The sequence below is a fragment of the Pygocentrus nattereri genome, chromosome 24, assembly GCF_015220715.1.
Source record: "Pygocentrus nattereri isolate fPygNat1 chromosome 24, fPygNat1.pri, whole genome shotgun sequence".
Taxonomy (NCBI): domain Eukaryota; kingdom Metazoa; phylum Chordata; class Actinopteri; order Characiformes; family Serrasalmidae; genus Pygocentrus; species Pygocentrus nattereri.
The window spans coordinates 17,019,720-17,036,548 of record NC_051234.1 but is presented as its reverse complement, the minus strand read 5'-3'; the positions used below and the strand labels follow the sequence as shown (position 1 = coordinate 17,036,548).

The following is a 16,829-nucleotide window of genomic DNA, read 5'->3' as shown; positions in this document are numbered from 1 at the left end:
TTCTAATTTAATACAATTGTTTCAAAACAAGTTATTGACACAAACATTTTTGTGAGAAGTAGAATCCAAAACATTTTATTAACATGAACTTCAGAATCACTTAGCATTTGGTCCTGCTGTTACTTTAAAAACATCATGCACTCAAGCCAGCATGAACTCCAAAAGCGTAGAGTATGGTAGATCACATCTACCAGAGAGTCATCTGAAAATGCGCTTCAATGGAAACATGACTGAATTCCTCTGAATATGAACTGGAACGTGGAACTGTACCTTTTGTAAAAAGGCCTTGAATTTGCCCCAGATTTGCTTATATTTGAGCACTGACCCAGAAATAGTGCAGAATCTTAAAAAATGTCTTCTTACTTTTTCAAATTTCTCAAGCATACTGTTGATTTTTTCTTTAAAAAAAATCTTAATTAAAATGATTATTAAAACTGATTTCTAATGCAACATTAGATATATTAATACAAATGTATGGTTATATACTTTAGTAAAACTAAATACAACATAAGCACAAATTTCTTTGGTTTCTTAGGGCATTTCATATATTATAACACATTACTAGCACTTATAACTTTTAACAGTTATTTGTATATCACAGAATGGCCTGTATTAGTATTATTAACACCAATGTGTAATTAAATGCATTATTAAAACTACAAACAATAGTAGAATATTATTTATTACTTAATAACTTTTTGATATTCCCAAAATTATTATTATTTTTATTCAGTTTTATCATTGTTATTTGGGAAATTTTAAGTTGGCTTGAAAAAGCTAATTGCTATGTTAAGGTGGTTGGTAAGGTGTTGCGTGTTGCTTGCTATGATGTCCCTGGTTGTTGCTAAGATGTTGCTAGGTGGTTGCAATGCTATTAACTTCACCTGAAGTTAATTAACTGGTACCTGAAATCCACTGCTTCCACTTGACACCTTAAATTTACTGATACCTTAAATCTCTTGCTACCTTAAATCCAGTGCCCCCTTAAATTAAATGTCTCCTTAATTCCACTGCTACCTTAAATTCACTGCCACCTCAATTTTACTGATACCTTAAATTTACTGATACCATAAATCCACTGCCAGCTTTCATTGATATTTTAAAATTCACTGCCCCCTTAAATTTCCTCCTACCTTCAAACCACTGCTTCATTAAAGCCCCTGATACCTTAAATACAGTGCCACCTTAAATCCATTGTTTGAGCTTTTATTACTGTGCAATATGCAGTAAGTGTGTGAGTCTGGGTGTGCTGTGTATGCATGTCTGAGTGAGAGATGCACATCACTTGGGACATCACATGTGGCATACATTTGGATGTCCTGAATATTCTGCCATTCATTTCCTATAGGAAAAAATATAATCTCTGAACATTTGTTTTACGAAAGCCGTATAAGTCCTAGAAAGTTACATTGTTCTAGTTTAAAAACTGGGGGGATGAGAAACATTTTATATATTGAGTGTGGAATAATAATAATAAGAAGAAAAAGATTACGAAGAACAGTAAGTTGGCTTTTCAAAGCCAACCTAATAATAATAATGATAATGATAATGATAATAATAATAATACTTTCTAATTAAATGCTTTTGCATGGTAGTGTATACATGGACTTTGTAATGGATTCTGAGGCACAAACCTGCTAAAATGATAAGTTACGTTAAGGTTATTTCTAACAGTGGCAGGCATGGGACCTAAAAAAACATCTTAATGTTTTACAAAATTAAAGTAGAATTTTACATGATAATACATCCAAGGATTACCATGCAGTCACATCAAAGCAGCACATTCTGTCATGGCTACAAACCAAACGTAAAGCATTACATGATGCAAAACTAAACTGTGCTGGTAAAGTCTGTTAGTGAGCCTTCACTGCTCTCCTTCCATTCCCTTTACATCCACAGGTGTTCCCAGTGGCAGTCGAGATTTAGCAGGTGTTATGGGAGCACATCAGACCTGATGTAACCAGGCCCTCCTGGGAAGGATCTGAACAAATAACCCAGTTAGGAAGCAAACACTGTAATCACTACAGCCCTCAAGTGCCAGCTACTTAGTTTACAACTTGTTACAATACGAATTGTTACAATGAGCATTTAATCAACAAGGCACATGCAATTGTTTGAAAAAAGACAATGGAATATTTCATCTGAATACTTTTTCATATATTATTCATATATTAGTCAGTGGGGAAATTCCGTTTACCAGTAGTCTGAAATCTAACATACTTTCTGAAACGCCAGCTAGCCTGCAAAATAAATGCCACAGCATTCTGTGGGGTTGATTCCTTTAAATTCCTGGGGAATGTCCAGAATGCTAAGACAGGATGTAGATATCTCCTCCATCACAAAGAAAGCAGAGCAGAGTGATAAGTATCTCATTTGTTTTGTAATACTGCACTGTGAGAAATGAATTTAAAAGGTGAGTAACCTGGCTACATAAAAAACTATTTAACTTACTATTTAATGTTTAATGAACTCAAAAATGTAAGGTCATTTTAAGTTAAAACAACAAATTGTGCATAAAACAACAAATCTTTCATGAAGTACATGCATTAAGTCAACCTGAAATCAAAACTGACCTCATCATACTAAACCATTCAAAAGAAAAATTCTTAATTTGTTGTAAGCTTCAAATGTCAGGAATGGTCAAAAATGTGTGCCAGCATTGCCTTAGTTCTTAGACACAATTAGAAATCTCATTGGGGCTAGCAGAAATGAGCAAATTGTAAAAGTGCTGAGTTATGAGGTTTCTGGCACAAACTGAAGGGCTATCTCTAATCATGGTTCACCACTGGAGAATTCTAAACTTTGACCTATGTGAACATACTACAAACTGCTCACTGAAAGACTAGTCAAAATTAGTATTAGTGTTCTGTACACAACTGGGACAGTTATGTACTTTCTACCCTGAAGCGAAAATCTGTTTTTCTCAAGTCCAAATGTGATTAGCTGGTGATGATTAGCAGGTCTGTCAGATCAAGAAAAGCAGTAAACTATCCAGCAGCAGCACTGGCAAAGACTGGCTCTAGAATCTAGATCACTGAGTCCATCCTGGTGAAGTTCTACAAGGCCAGTGCTAAAATTACCACCATGTCCTCCAACACTGTCTGGTTTGGCTCATAGATATTTTCTCACAGCCACCTTTTGAAAGAGCAAAATGCAATAGATCTGTGGAAAAGCTAATAGCTATAACTCTACACACCACAGAAGAGCTGACCTGCCCGAGATATTATTACCATCTGGTAAATCAGGCATCAAAAATAGACACTGTAATTGTAAGTTAGAGAAACAACCACTATTAAAAACTGCACTGAAAACTTGCTCTTAGATATTGTGGAGAAGGCAACAGAAATTACAAACAGATCCATAAAAATACTCAATAACGCTTTTAGGTACTGCTGCTAATAGCACAAGCAAGCGTTTTTGCCATCAAAAAAAAAGGGGAAAAGTCAGAAGCACTGGTTTCATTTTGCAACAAATTTTGTAATGATTCTAGAATTATATAAGAATTTTTGGTAACACTTTATTTGAAGGCTACCTACATAAGGGCTTCATAACACATTCATAAGCACTGAATAATGCGTTTATGAAGCACTACTTGAACATTTATTAAGTGCTTATGTCAGTATAACACTATACATAATTGCATCAATCATTTTATCTATGCCATGGAGGGAAGAGGGGGTGGTTTCCAGGCATATTTCACCTGATATTAATACAATGTCGTCTTAAGAATGCTGACATATATAGTTATGTATAGTGTTTTAAATATGTTTAGTGCTTAACGCATTATTCAGCGCTTATGAATGCGTCATGAAGCCCTTATGTAGGTAGCCTTCAAATAAAGTGTTACCGAATTTTTATAGATAGTACAGCTAAAAAATTTTTTGACTTCTTAAAGTCAACAACACCTCTATATTCAGTGAATCTACAGGCATTTCAAAGCCAACTGTACTAAATAAATAGTACTAAACAGGTCAAGATTTCTAATACATATTCTGTATTTTGGAAAGACAAAACCAGGATTGGGTGTGTTACAGAATCAACATAATATCAGCAATGTGCAAAAGTCAGAGACAACCTTCCATTTAATTTTCAGTCAAATGGCTATTAGGTGCAAGTTATTAATTTCAGCATCAGGTAAAAAGCAGAAAACATATTTAATTATATAGTGAATTACAGAGCCTCAAAATTTTTCACACCTCCAAAGTTCAGTTTTGGAAGTCAATTTCTGCATCATACAATCCAAGTAATGCCAAGCACATTCAATGATGCTGAGGATTGGACTCTAGGGTGACCAGTCCATTGTTCTAAAAACACCAGCAGCTTCTTTGTGTGATCTGTACATTTCCTTCTTTCTTGTATATTTGCTTTTCTCAGTTATGGCTCCTTGACAGCTACACATCCATTCAGACATTTTGTCATTTTGTCTTTGCATTTGACTTTTTGCATTTTCTCCTTCCTAACGCACATTGACTACCTTTTACCTAATCTCTTTAGAAATACCTCTTGGAAAATGAATATTTCATGCCTGTTCAGACTGGAAATCATATCAATAAGGGGAAGACTGACTTTTGCACAGCACTAAAGATGCTAGCTACACTCCAGCCAACAATTTCAAACACTCGGTTGTGTTTCTGTCCATGTGTGGATAAGCATATTTGTGATTGTATGCGTGCATCCACACTTATGCATACTGTGTGTTCCAAGTTCATGCTCATAATGTGGAGCTTCCTGGGAGAAATGAGGTATGACGTTTAACTGACGTCACACATCACAAAAAAACACAATCTGCACTCTTCAGTGCCGTGTCATAGATTAGGAGACACAGGACAGCCTGTGCACGTCTCATGGTCAGTGTATGTGTGCGTGTAAGTGCTGTAGGCAAAGTGACAGTAACTGAGTTACAGATAAGGAAGTAATCGACACTGCACAAACTCGCTTAGATCAAATACACATAGAAGTGTGCCAGCTTTTGTTATTCTCCCCCTCCTCTTTTTTCCCTTGTTAATTCATGTCCCTGGTCATATTAAGTATGTGTTATCATGCCATACCATTTAAAAGACTAAATTCTTGTTTTCCTGTTATCTTCCATCAAAATAATGACTTTTGCCCACCTCTAAAACCGATTTCTAAACCTGATTTTTAATTATATCACCATGCACCAGCGGTCAGGAAACAAGGGACCTTGCAAGTACATCCAAGTACAAACAATGTAAATGTAGGTACCTAAAACAGAGGTTTAAAGGTCCAGCTGTACACCTTTAATACTAAAAGTACTAAGTGACAAGAGGGGTACCATATCAGTGAGGAAGTGTGGAAAGAATTATATAAACCAATAACATCATGTTTCACTTCCCCCACCAATCACCCTCACCATTCATCAAAGCATCCCGCTTTTTCAGAGGCCTTTTATCTTGGAAGTACATAACAACATGTAAGGAAAAAATTGCTTCCTCCCAACTTTAACAGTCATCAGTAGCTTGACTACATGTGGGCAATATGATGATATTTTATTACTATCGCAATAAATTTTGTTGTCATGATAGACAATATGCTTTCCTGAGCATATTATGCATATCATCAGCACTTCAAACAAAGAACATTCACCAACTGCATGTTTCACTACAAAGAAAGCATATTTAGTCCAGTGCAGTGTGTGAAAGTTTGAGCAAAAATCATTATTTGATGGCAGTTTCTAAATGTCTGTGATTCAGAATATCATAATACATGTCATGTGCGTACTTCAATGTGTACTTCATTCCCACATGAATAACATATATTGCAACAACACAGCTACTGTTAACTAAGTAAACTGAAAGACAAGATTGTCGATGTTATATTTTTTATGATGACGTACACATCTAAATCAAGTACATTTAATACATTACATACATTGCATTCATCAGTGCCATGGGCCTCTTGTGTACCTGTTGTGCAATGATCAAATTTACACAGAAATAGTCATTTTAAATGTAATATAAAATAGATCAGTTTTATTTTTAATTGACAAACCTGACAAAATGCTTCTGCTTTAGATAATTCTGCACCGGTCAGTGTAATGTTGGTGTTCCTCAATTTTGTTGTTTTACCCTATTTAAAAATGTAAGTTTACATTATGTAAACATAATGATCTATGAACCAATACAACTGGTCTTTGATTTATACTTAGAGACATTTTCCACGTCCATTAAATTACCATCTCAAAGATGGAAAGTTTTGTTACAACAGTGACAATAAGGTGTTTCCCACATCAACAAAAACTTTGCTAACCTCTTTCACAGAGCACACATCTTACATTTGGAGCCAGCGTCCAGATACTCTCTCCATCACTGTTTGAACTGCTATAGTGATACGAATCATTTCTTGCTTAAGAAGCATAAATACAAATTTGCAGCAAAGTCTTGTTAACGCATACATAGTCTAAACCAAATTTGCTATTTACATATTTGTTTATGTTGCAAACATACTGCAAAGGCAAATGAAGTTTAACAATTTGGTAAATGAGGTGCAAAAATACATTGAGGTTGCCGTGTTATTTCTGCTGGATGTGGTTTTCCTCTACAGTTAGCCACAGAACTCTACAGATGATCAAAGCAATTTCTCTCTACTTTTTCTTTCTTTTCTCACATTCAAACTTCTTGTTTAGTCAGTGTGTCTCTTAGGAAAAATTTAGGTCAAACACTTTTCATTTCATTTCTTGATTTTCCAGCCAAGAGGACACGATATGATACCCAAACACTTTGCAATTGTCTTTGGGTTGTATTTCTGATTCATGCCCTTTACTTTATACTTAACATCCAGTGTTATGTACTCTATTCTTAGCTTCCTGTCCTGTTTAATTAGGGTGTACAGGCCTAGACTTGAAATTTACTCTTTTGAAGATTAATATATCAGTAATGCATGCACAAGTTACGTAACAAAAAGTTTTTCTTGGGTTTGACCCCTATTTCAGCAGCTCTAGTAAACATAAACAGAGGAAACCTGTGGTTTTGACCTGATTTGCACAGTTTGTTTTCAGCTAAGTCTAAATGTTTTAGTGGAAATGTATTTCATCTGGATAGTAGGTAACTGTGAAAAAAAAAAAAAAGATTTTAGAGCCAAATAGTGACCGGAATTACACACATAGTAGTAGATGATTGGATAATGTCTGAAAAGGCTGTAAAACACTGAGAAGAATCTTATAAAATTACCATACCATATTTATAAAGTGGTAATATAATAATATAATATCTAAGGTAGATAACTCATCAAAAAATACTATCATTTAATAACTATTTGGTGTTCCTGAAAAACAAGAAACTTTAATAGTATTTCAATGTACACTGTATAAGTTAGCATTGAGTAACAGTTTTTATTATTATGACAAGACTTTCCACTAGTTTAAAAAAGATAAAAAAAAAAGGAACACAAATATAGAAGTAAACATTGTGCCTCTTTTATACAGTTATAAAAAGCAGCTGGAAGTGTTTTTACACTTAAAAGTATGTGTCAAACGGAAGCACACAAAGTGCTTGATAACGTTTTCCAAACTGTGTCAGAGGAAGTGAAAAAAAATGCTAGTCTGTAATGACAATAAGCTGACACAAAAAATATATTTGTGGTAAAACATGCGTGCATTACTCATTAAGCAACCTGATCCTAATGAGATAAGGTGTTTTACTAGGTGTGATACTGACTCTCGTGTGAGTGCAGGTAATTGATCCTCAGGGATATTGACTTATGACACAACAATTACCTCAGTCTCCGCACCTAGAGTGACACCACACCTAAAAGCACGCTAATCTCCTTCTCCAGCGCTACTGCATGGCCTGCTTCACTCCTGCCTGTTAAAGAGCGTGGAGGGACACGTGCGGAGGAAAACCAAAACCGCACACTATACATGACCAAACCAAAACAGCGCAGAAAGGGAAGTTGGGAGAAAGTCGAAGGAAGCGATAGAGTGAAGTGAAGGAGAGAGGGCAAGAGAGGAAGGGATTGAAACAGGAAGGACAAACTGACGGACACAAAGAGAGGGTGTATGGCTGCTAATTGAGAAAAAAGAAGTGGTCAAACAGAAGAAGGCCAGAATGGCAGAGAAAGGAAGAGAGCTACAAAAGGGCACTCAGAGAGCACTTTACACAGAAGTGTAAAGAAAACGAAAGCGTTCTCATAGACTGGGACGCTATTTTGAAGCACCTAAGTCTGTTCAAAGAGCAAATCTTTCACTTTCCCTCATTCATCACACCTGCTAATCATTAAGCTAATCATCAAGTGTGCTAGAGCTAGAGGGAAAAAAAAAAAAAAAAAAAAGAGTGTGCAGGCCAGAGGTTCTCTTCATTCAACCTCTATTTCATCACTTCTAGTAAAGCTAAACACATAGGACATTTGTCTGTGGTTTTATCCAATTTGTAATTCAGTCTAATTTTGTAGACCACAAGAAAATATGTACACTACACATCTGTATTAATTAAAGATTTTAGCATTTTGTACAGAATTGTTGAATGAAGAAATGGTGCTGTTTTAAGAATAACAAAAAAATACTATGATGTTTTTGTATTAACAACAACAAAAAAATTAAATGAAAATATACGGCACCTTTCATACTCATAAAATGTAGCTAAAAGTTATCAGGCCCCCCGAAAAAAAGCCACTCGTTTAAATCTGCTGCCAGAGAATTTCTGAGGCATGTACATCCCTGCTGAAAACAGTACTCTGTGTGTATAACTACAGTTTTCCATGCACTACCATGTTTTCTCTTAATATATGAAATATGCACAAGGCTTCCTTAATTGTTCTGTTTTTATCCATGCAAGCACGCAAGCATGCAAGCACAGTAAGGTTTGTTCAACCAGAAAAAGGATAAAGTGCAACTGATGTGTGACTTACATTCGTGTTCAGCCATTTTCTTATTGAATAAGGTAGTTTGTGACACAAACTGAATAAAAATCTTCAAAAAATGTAAAGATCATTCCCTATACACATAAAACAAACAAAACAATAGTATTCAGATATCACATTATTATTGGATAAAATGGCAAAAAGTGGCACATTTTTGTGTCAAACCTAAAGGGTTCAAATAAAAAGAATATGGCATCTTTCACTTTCTCACATTCACCACACATGCAAATCATTAAGCTAAGTGTGCCAGAGCCAGGGAAAAAAGGACCTGAAGTGTGCAGGCCTGCGGATCCCCAAGAATGGAATTTAGAAAACAGATCCAAAGAATCAATGCAATTCTTCAACACGGTAAAACTTGGCTACAGAGTGCAGTATGGTACACCCTCAGTATGGTACACTTTCAGTATATTACACCCTCAGTATGGTACACCCTCAGTATGGTACACTTTCAGTATATTACACCCTCAGTATGGTACACCCTCAGTATGGTACACTTTCAGTATATTACACCCTCAGTATGGTACACCCTCAGTATGGTACACTTTCAGTATATTACACCCTCAGTATGGTACACTTTCAGTATATTACACCCTCAGTATGGTACACTTTCAGGATATTACACCCTCAGTATGGTACACCTTCAGTATATTACACCCTCAGTATGGTACACTTTCAGTATATTACACCCTCAGTATGGTACACTTTCAGTATATTACACCCTCAGTATGGTACACCCTCAGTATGGTACACTTTCAGGATATTACACCCTCAGTATGGTACACTTTCAGTATATTACACCCTCAGTATGGTACACCCTCAGTATGGTACACTTTCAGTATATTACACCCTCAGTATGGTACACCCTCAGTATGGTACACTTTCAGTATATTACACCCTCAGTATGGTACACTTTCAGTATATTACACCCTCAGTATGGTACACTTTCAGTATATTACACCCTCAGTATGGTACACCCTCAGTATGGTACACTTTCAGTATATTACACCCTCAGTATGGTACACCCTCAGGCTGATGAATTTATATACCCCTAAAATGTTTGAATAATGGTGCAGTAATACCTCTTATTAAATGTTGCAAGGGTATGTCCCATCTCATCCTTTAGAACTGCTATTATACTCCACTTTGTTAACTTCAAATTTAGTATAGACTTCACATAGGAGTCACATGTTTCTGATCTATTGATCTGATCTGTTGACTATTACAGCCCCTCAACAGATTTGCTGCAGAGTTTGTGGGTGATCACAGCAAACCAAAGCAGAATGTGAAAAAATTCATTTTTTATTTAATCACAGTAATACGCAGTGTGTGCTACTTTTTCACAAATTAATTTTGTTCACAGAAGAGAAAGGAGTACTCACTATTGTGCACAGTCGATCAGCTGGTACTCGTTGGAGCGTTCAAAGCAGGCCTTCACGCCCTCATCATCCCAAAGCTGTTTGGCATGCTCGAAAAACTCCTGTTGAAAAAGCAGAAACCAAAAAAAAACAAAACAAGAAAAATCAGGAGCTGCTCATTTTCTTTTCTTAGTTCTACTACTTTATTTTTAGTTGCAAACACATTTTTGGGAAATAAAACTGAAAAAATAAAAGGGAACAGTTTGAATTGAGACAACCAACATCAGAGTATTATTCTTTGGTAATAGTGATAATAAGAAGAAATTTTATATAGCTTTTGTCTAGTAGTGTCACTCTAAAACAAACAGCCTTCATCTGGATTCTATCAGGCCCATATAGTTGATAAGATGGGGAAAGGAAAGGTTAAGGTTGCGGACACAGGGACTTTAGCACTGATTACCAAGATGCTCTTTCACCACTTTCAATTAGCAGGACTCCACCTGATTCACATGTAAAATACATGTTTATGATTATTCATCAGAGTTGTGAATTAGCATGAGGTCTCCTTTCTCTCTGTCTGATTCATTTGCAGAGTGAAAGTACCAACAAGGGTTCCAAGAGAGGAAGAGAGGGACTGCCCCCGCACAAATCAAAGCATTTAGGCTATGGATGTGATGCCATATGAACATTATGAGTGAAAGGCAATGACTGATATGTTCATGCATGTTTCAGCCTAAAGCTGTAAGAGTTCAGTGTATTTTGTCTTTAGCAATGAGGACATTGATGATAACAGATTATATTACACAGGCTCAGAAGCTTTGATGTAAAGATAAACATTATCATCACTGCAATTTGCCTGAAAATTATCTACTGGTTTAAAAAAGGACTCCACAAGCATGTCCGTTTATCCAGAGCATGGGCTAATAATTAATTAATCATTATAAGGGCAATAAACATTCATCGAATCCTACTGAACTGATTCTGATATGGTGATTTTTATGAACCAAAAGGATTGTGTTCAGTTTGACTTAACTGCTTAACTTCAACTGCTCATACAATGATATTTCACACAATGACATTTTTTGAGTACAAATACTAAGAGGGTATTGTACCTATTTTAGGCTTATAATCAGTTATTCTAACTAACGCAGAATAAATATTAAGAATTGCTGAAACAGAATTATCCACCGAGATGGTGAGTAACGTCCAACATCTGGTCAGCTAGCTTAAAAACACAAAAAAGAGCAAAAAAAATCACAGGCTATCAGAGGTGATGTATTTTGCCCATCATTCAAACAAAACTCGCCTGTAAACTCCTCCCCTCCAACTGCCCCCAGCAGAGCACCACAAGGGAGGCAAGTAAGTAGGAAGACAGGGAATGAGGGAAGAGAGGAGAGAGGAGGGGGGTCTTTCTCAGAAAGAGACTTGTTTTTCCCTACCTCTTCCTTGGAGAGTAGAGACAGCTATACGGTAATTAGGCCCCCAGTGAGGTCCCATCATATAATCACCACAATACAGCAAAACAAATGGCTACAGAGACGCAAAACAAACCAACGAGAGAACGCACCATGGCCCGCGAAAAAAAGAAGCATCACCACACTTCGCAACCCTTCATGCTCTAAAATGCAGTCTCTACAATCTATTACAACTGTAAGAAGGACAGCAGGCCAGAGCTCATATGAATCAAGCATCTTATAGGAAAAGATAAGCTTTTTCTGCAATTAACTGTCTGTAAAGGGTTATTTATTAACTTAGCAAAGGCAAAAACTGATCCAAGATTAGTATTCTTGCAATAAATACATAAATAATAATTTGGATTCAACTAAATTATTATATGTCTTAATGTTCCTTTCTTGGAATATTTTACTATTCTATTAAATATGAACACAACTACAGTACTGGGCAAAAGTCAGAGACTGCCCTTTATTTATTTACAGGCAAAAACAGCCATTAAGTACAAGTTATGAATTTTTAGGTAGATGTAAGATTAGACATAAGATAATGGAGTTTTCAAATGTTTCCTAATAACCAAAACTGTCACCATCAGATGAACAATACTTAAATATTTCATCTTTGAGAGAGAAGAAAAAAAATCACCACTTTTGCTTCAATCTGAAAAAATCCACAGGTGTTTCTGTCCATCCTTCCATGGTGAGAAAGCAACTCAATGTTATGGGCATGTGTAGAATGTGGAAGGATTTTTAGCTGTCAAGAAGTTGTTCCTGAGACAAAAAATTGCAAATCAAACAAAAAGCTGCTGGTGTTATCAAAACAATTGACTGTCCAACAATTGAAATGTACTAGCAGTTTTCTTTGAAAAACTGAAAGCAAATCTCCCAAAAACATTGTCTAAAGGTGGACACCTGAATATTTTTAGATTTACTTGTTAAATGGTTCTGTGTTATTGTCTATTAAATAGTTGTTTTAAAGTAAAATATTGTGCATTATTGCTGTTTTGAATAGAAAATAATTAGGATGTTTTGACCTGTACTTTCTTATGTCTGTCAAACTGCTCATCTTTCCAGTTACACCACAAACATTCTTTCCAGTCGGATCTGTGATCTCAATGGGAATCACCTATTTCACACCTTGTGCTAAGCTCTCGATTTGCTTCAGTCCTTAGGAAAATACTGCAGTCCTTATTTTCCCGTTGTGCCACTGATATCACACATGGTTTTCTGGACTCACCACTGAGTGGCTGAAATTTCTCCATATTCAAATCACACTTAGTCTGCCTGGTGGACTTTCTGGTCAGAGGGCATCAATCTCACAGCTCTAGTAGCATTATAGCATGGTCACAGAAACAGAATATTTCATGGTTCTATTGCATGAACATACTAGCCCAACAGAGGCATCAATTTCAATATGAGCTAATCATGCCAAATACATATTGAGTTACCATAAGTAAAGAAATATTTTTGCAAAAATCTACTTTACATATTTTTCCTTTGCCCCAAATGTAGTCATGTTTGGTGTCTTAGGGTGTCTTCAGTTTTGTAACTGAAGATACAAGGATAATTTACCTAACAGGCAAACTGCTTAAATCACTCCCATACTGACCTTAAATTTTGTCATATTGTAATCTTGTGTATGTAAAGTATTGTAAAATAATATGGTTTGACATACTGTTATCTACTCAATTCAGACTTCATTGAAAGTCCAATTCATTGAACTTCCTTCGGAGAACATGACCTAGCCTTAGTTTGAGTAACCAGCTTGGTGAAATAAAACACTAATGGCAGCGAGGGTGGTTTTTGTTTGCTAGGTACAGTGAGGTGGCTTAGAGCAGTGCTCCCTGCTCCTCTCTCACACTCTGGCACAGCAAGAGATGAGGCAATCCCGTTGGAAAACTCGGCATGACAAGTTGAGGTGTCTGGGGAGCCCAAACAAAAGGAAAACATGAAAACAAACCTTAACGACCATTAGTGGTCTTTCATTCAGCAGAGCCGCTTTCTACCTGAGGCCTTCATTAGCAAGTGAAGAAGGCAAAAGAGTCATTAAGAGAGGTAAGCAGGGCCACCAAGGCGCTTCAGAGACTGGCCTAATGACAGCCAGTGTTGCTTTGGGCCTCCCACATGGCCCGCTGTACTGTCTCTACTATGAACTCAGCAAGAGAGCCCAGGGATACAACACACACTCTGACACACCTAAACACACATAAAGATACAGAGATACTTACACATGTACACACTCGCACACATGGGGCAAGACAAGGTTGTTCAGGCACATACTGAGGTCCCATATTGACATCAAGCTGCACAAACAATGCATACATGTGACCTACACTGTAACTGTGTGGACTAGCTTTAAAACTAAATACATTATAGGCAAATATTTAATTCAATCTAAACACAAATTCTCCATCCAATTCAAAACAGACTACTAATTTGCGTTGAAACACACAAGAGGACAAACACATTCAAATCTAGTTGTTTCTGCCACTCAAATGTTCAAACTAAGGGTGGGCAATATGGCACAAACATGCACTGAAAGCATTTTGACAATTTATGATATGTATCATAATATTAACTTTTTCTAAGTTAGCTGTTTGTTATTGTACAGGTGGTTTCTATATGCTGGTTGTTGTTTACAGGCTTTCTATAACTAGTCTAAATCTTTTTTACATAGCCCCACCTCTGGCCATGAATCAGTACCAGGTTGTGTATTATTTGACACAAGGCTGCTACAATACAGCAGTGAGTAGGGAGGAGTTACAAGAACAAAAAAGATACTAGGAAGAAAAGGCATTATTCTATTGAAAATATGAAGGTAACATAAAATATGAATTGCCTTCGGGGATGCCAATGTGTCAAAATATACGTCAAAACTGTGTGTGGGGGTTAAGAAAAAAGATTGTCCATTTGGAGACAAAATCACAAAACATTTGATACACTCAGAAACGTATCAGTACTTATAATGCTAACAATAACATATCATCAATTTGCTCACCTCTAGTTCAAATTGCTCTTCTGCAGCGAGTAAGAAATTCTAAATGATCACCCTGCCATGTAACTAGTACTGAGCCTCCAGCCTCAGATTTAGGCCTTAAACCTCTTTGTACTAATTGGCAAAGTGCTACACTAAAGCTAAGCAAAGGTATGGCTAATCACATTAGTCTAACTTATTTACTGTAGACTCTGTTAGATCTGCTTACACACACACATTCATGTAAGCTAAATCTGATTCTTACAGCACACAGATGAGTATGGCTAAGATACATCAACAATCACCAGTAACAAGAAGTTCAAGTCAATGTACAACAATAGTTCAGCAAGGCTGTCAATATTACTTGCTTACATAATGATTAAAAAAATCATAGATTAATATTTACCTTCTTAATCTGCAATGACTGGCTGGCAGCTGGAATCACAATAATACAGATCTGAAATTCTCCTAATGGACTTTCAAACAGCAAGAAACACAGCCTGATACACCCATCATATTGTTTTTATTGCAAAATAGTGTTTTATATCCTTTTTAAAGTATTTCCAGTTTTGAAAGGCTCATGGTTTTGTTATTATTCAGTATAATTATCAAGCCTCTCAGATTACTCAAGGAGAAAAAATGTTTCACAATTTCTGCATGGTTCAATTGTCAAGATGTACAAAGAGTCATGAAGGGTGGTTTGAAATGGAGCGTTTTAGAAAAACGTATAGACTCATAGAATAGACACTGATAGAATCAGTGTGGTGATAGGAATTTGAGCTTCAATGTCTATACAGCCATTTTATTTACTCTTCAAAACCACCAGTGAGTAATGTTAATAATATTAAAATATGTTAAAACCTAAGATACATTTTTTATTTGCGTATTTCTTTGCTTTAAATTTGCAGAAGTTAGGTGTAGAGGTGGGCAATATGGCAAAAATATAATTTCACAATATTTCAAGAACTTTTCACAATGTGATACCTCACCATATTTACAAAGCAGTGTCACATTTAAAATTACTATCAAAAATTATAAACACAATAACTTGCATTCAACATTTTACATAACACACTGCACTAAACCCAATTAATCAGGACTAATATTATGACATAAGTTATCACGATAATTATAAATGTTCTCATATTGCCCAGCCCTAAGTAAGGGTGCTGTGCAGATACATTTTTTTTTTTTACAAACAATGTAAACACACCCTGAAAGGGTCTTTACGGTCTATTTTACCTCAAAGTAAAGTTTAATTCAAAGTAAAAGTCTGGAGTCAAAAAAGGTGAAGGGACTTAATGGAACTTAAAAAACATACTGCAAATGAATGAGGTACCCTAATTAAAGGTACTGAAAACACAATCACAGCTTAGCACATTTTGAGTGTATGATGCCCTGCTTGTACCTCTCCACCATAATATAATATGTCATGATCACAATGTCTCAGGCAACAGGCAGCATATTCGTAACCATTTCATTTAAGAACCTTCTGTGAGGCACTATCAGCTTCAGGTGTCTGGTTCATGTCAGCACAGCTGTAAATATTTCCCATCAAACCACTCTGAAATACTTTGTTTGCATCTTAAATCATTAAATCTACATTTCTGATTGAATCTAGAAAAAACATCTCCTCTAAGAATACTGATCTGAGATCAGGTTCCATCAGTTCATGTGATTTGACTCAATGTTATGTAAAAGGCAACCCAGATCAGCATTCTTATTCTGAGAGGTTTGATAAATATAGGTCCAGGTTTCTGTCAAATGTAAAAACTTGAGACGGGTTGGCTGACAGGTTTGAGATATGACAGCACACATATGGTTACAGATAACTTGACAATATACAGAAGGAGCTGGTCCAAATTTGCAAAGTTACTCCATTTGTGGCACTAATGTGATCAGAAGAATAAACATGCAAGCAAGGTGTACACAATGTGCAACAAGGCGTGTTTTACTGTTGGCTAATCAAACACCTTCAGGGTGTAAAGAAAAAAACAACAGCAGGTACAGCCAGCAGTACAGAATACACATTATAGATGCAGAACATCATGTGTTAATCTTTATTGTGACGTACTCATTCACAATATAGATACTGCACGTTTATATGTTGATACGTTGCGTTAGTAGTCTTGCCCAAAGACACTTGTTGGCAGTGTTGGGAAGGTATGTAAAAGT

The 16,829-nt window shown here is 36.1% G+C and overlaps 1 protein-coding gene across 1 annotated transcript in view; it reads right to left on the bottom strand.

Annotated features, from left to right (window-relative positions):
* The window catches only part of gnal (guanine nucleotide binding protein (G protein), alpha activating activity polypeptide, olfactory type), a 62,162-nt gene that overhangs the window by 23,814 nt on the left and 21,519 nt on the right, over positions 1 to 16,829 (bottom strand). Inside the window, exon 5 of the mRNA XM_017696190.2 lies at positions 10,254 to 10,351. Coding sequence (XP_017551679.1) covers positions 10,254 to 10,351 — 98 coding nt within the window. The remainder of the gene's footprint in view (positions 1 to 10,253; positions 10,352 to 16,829) is intronic.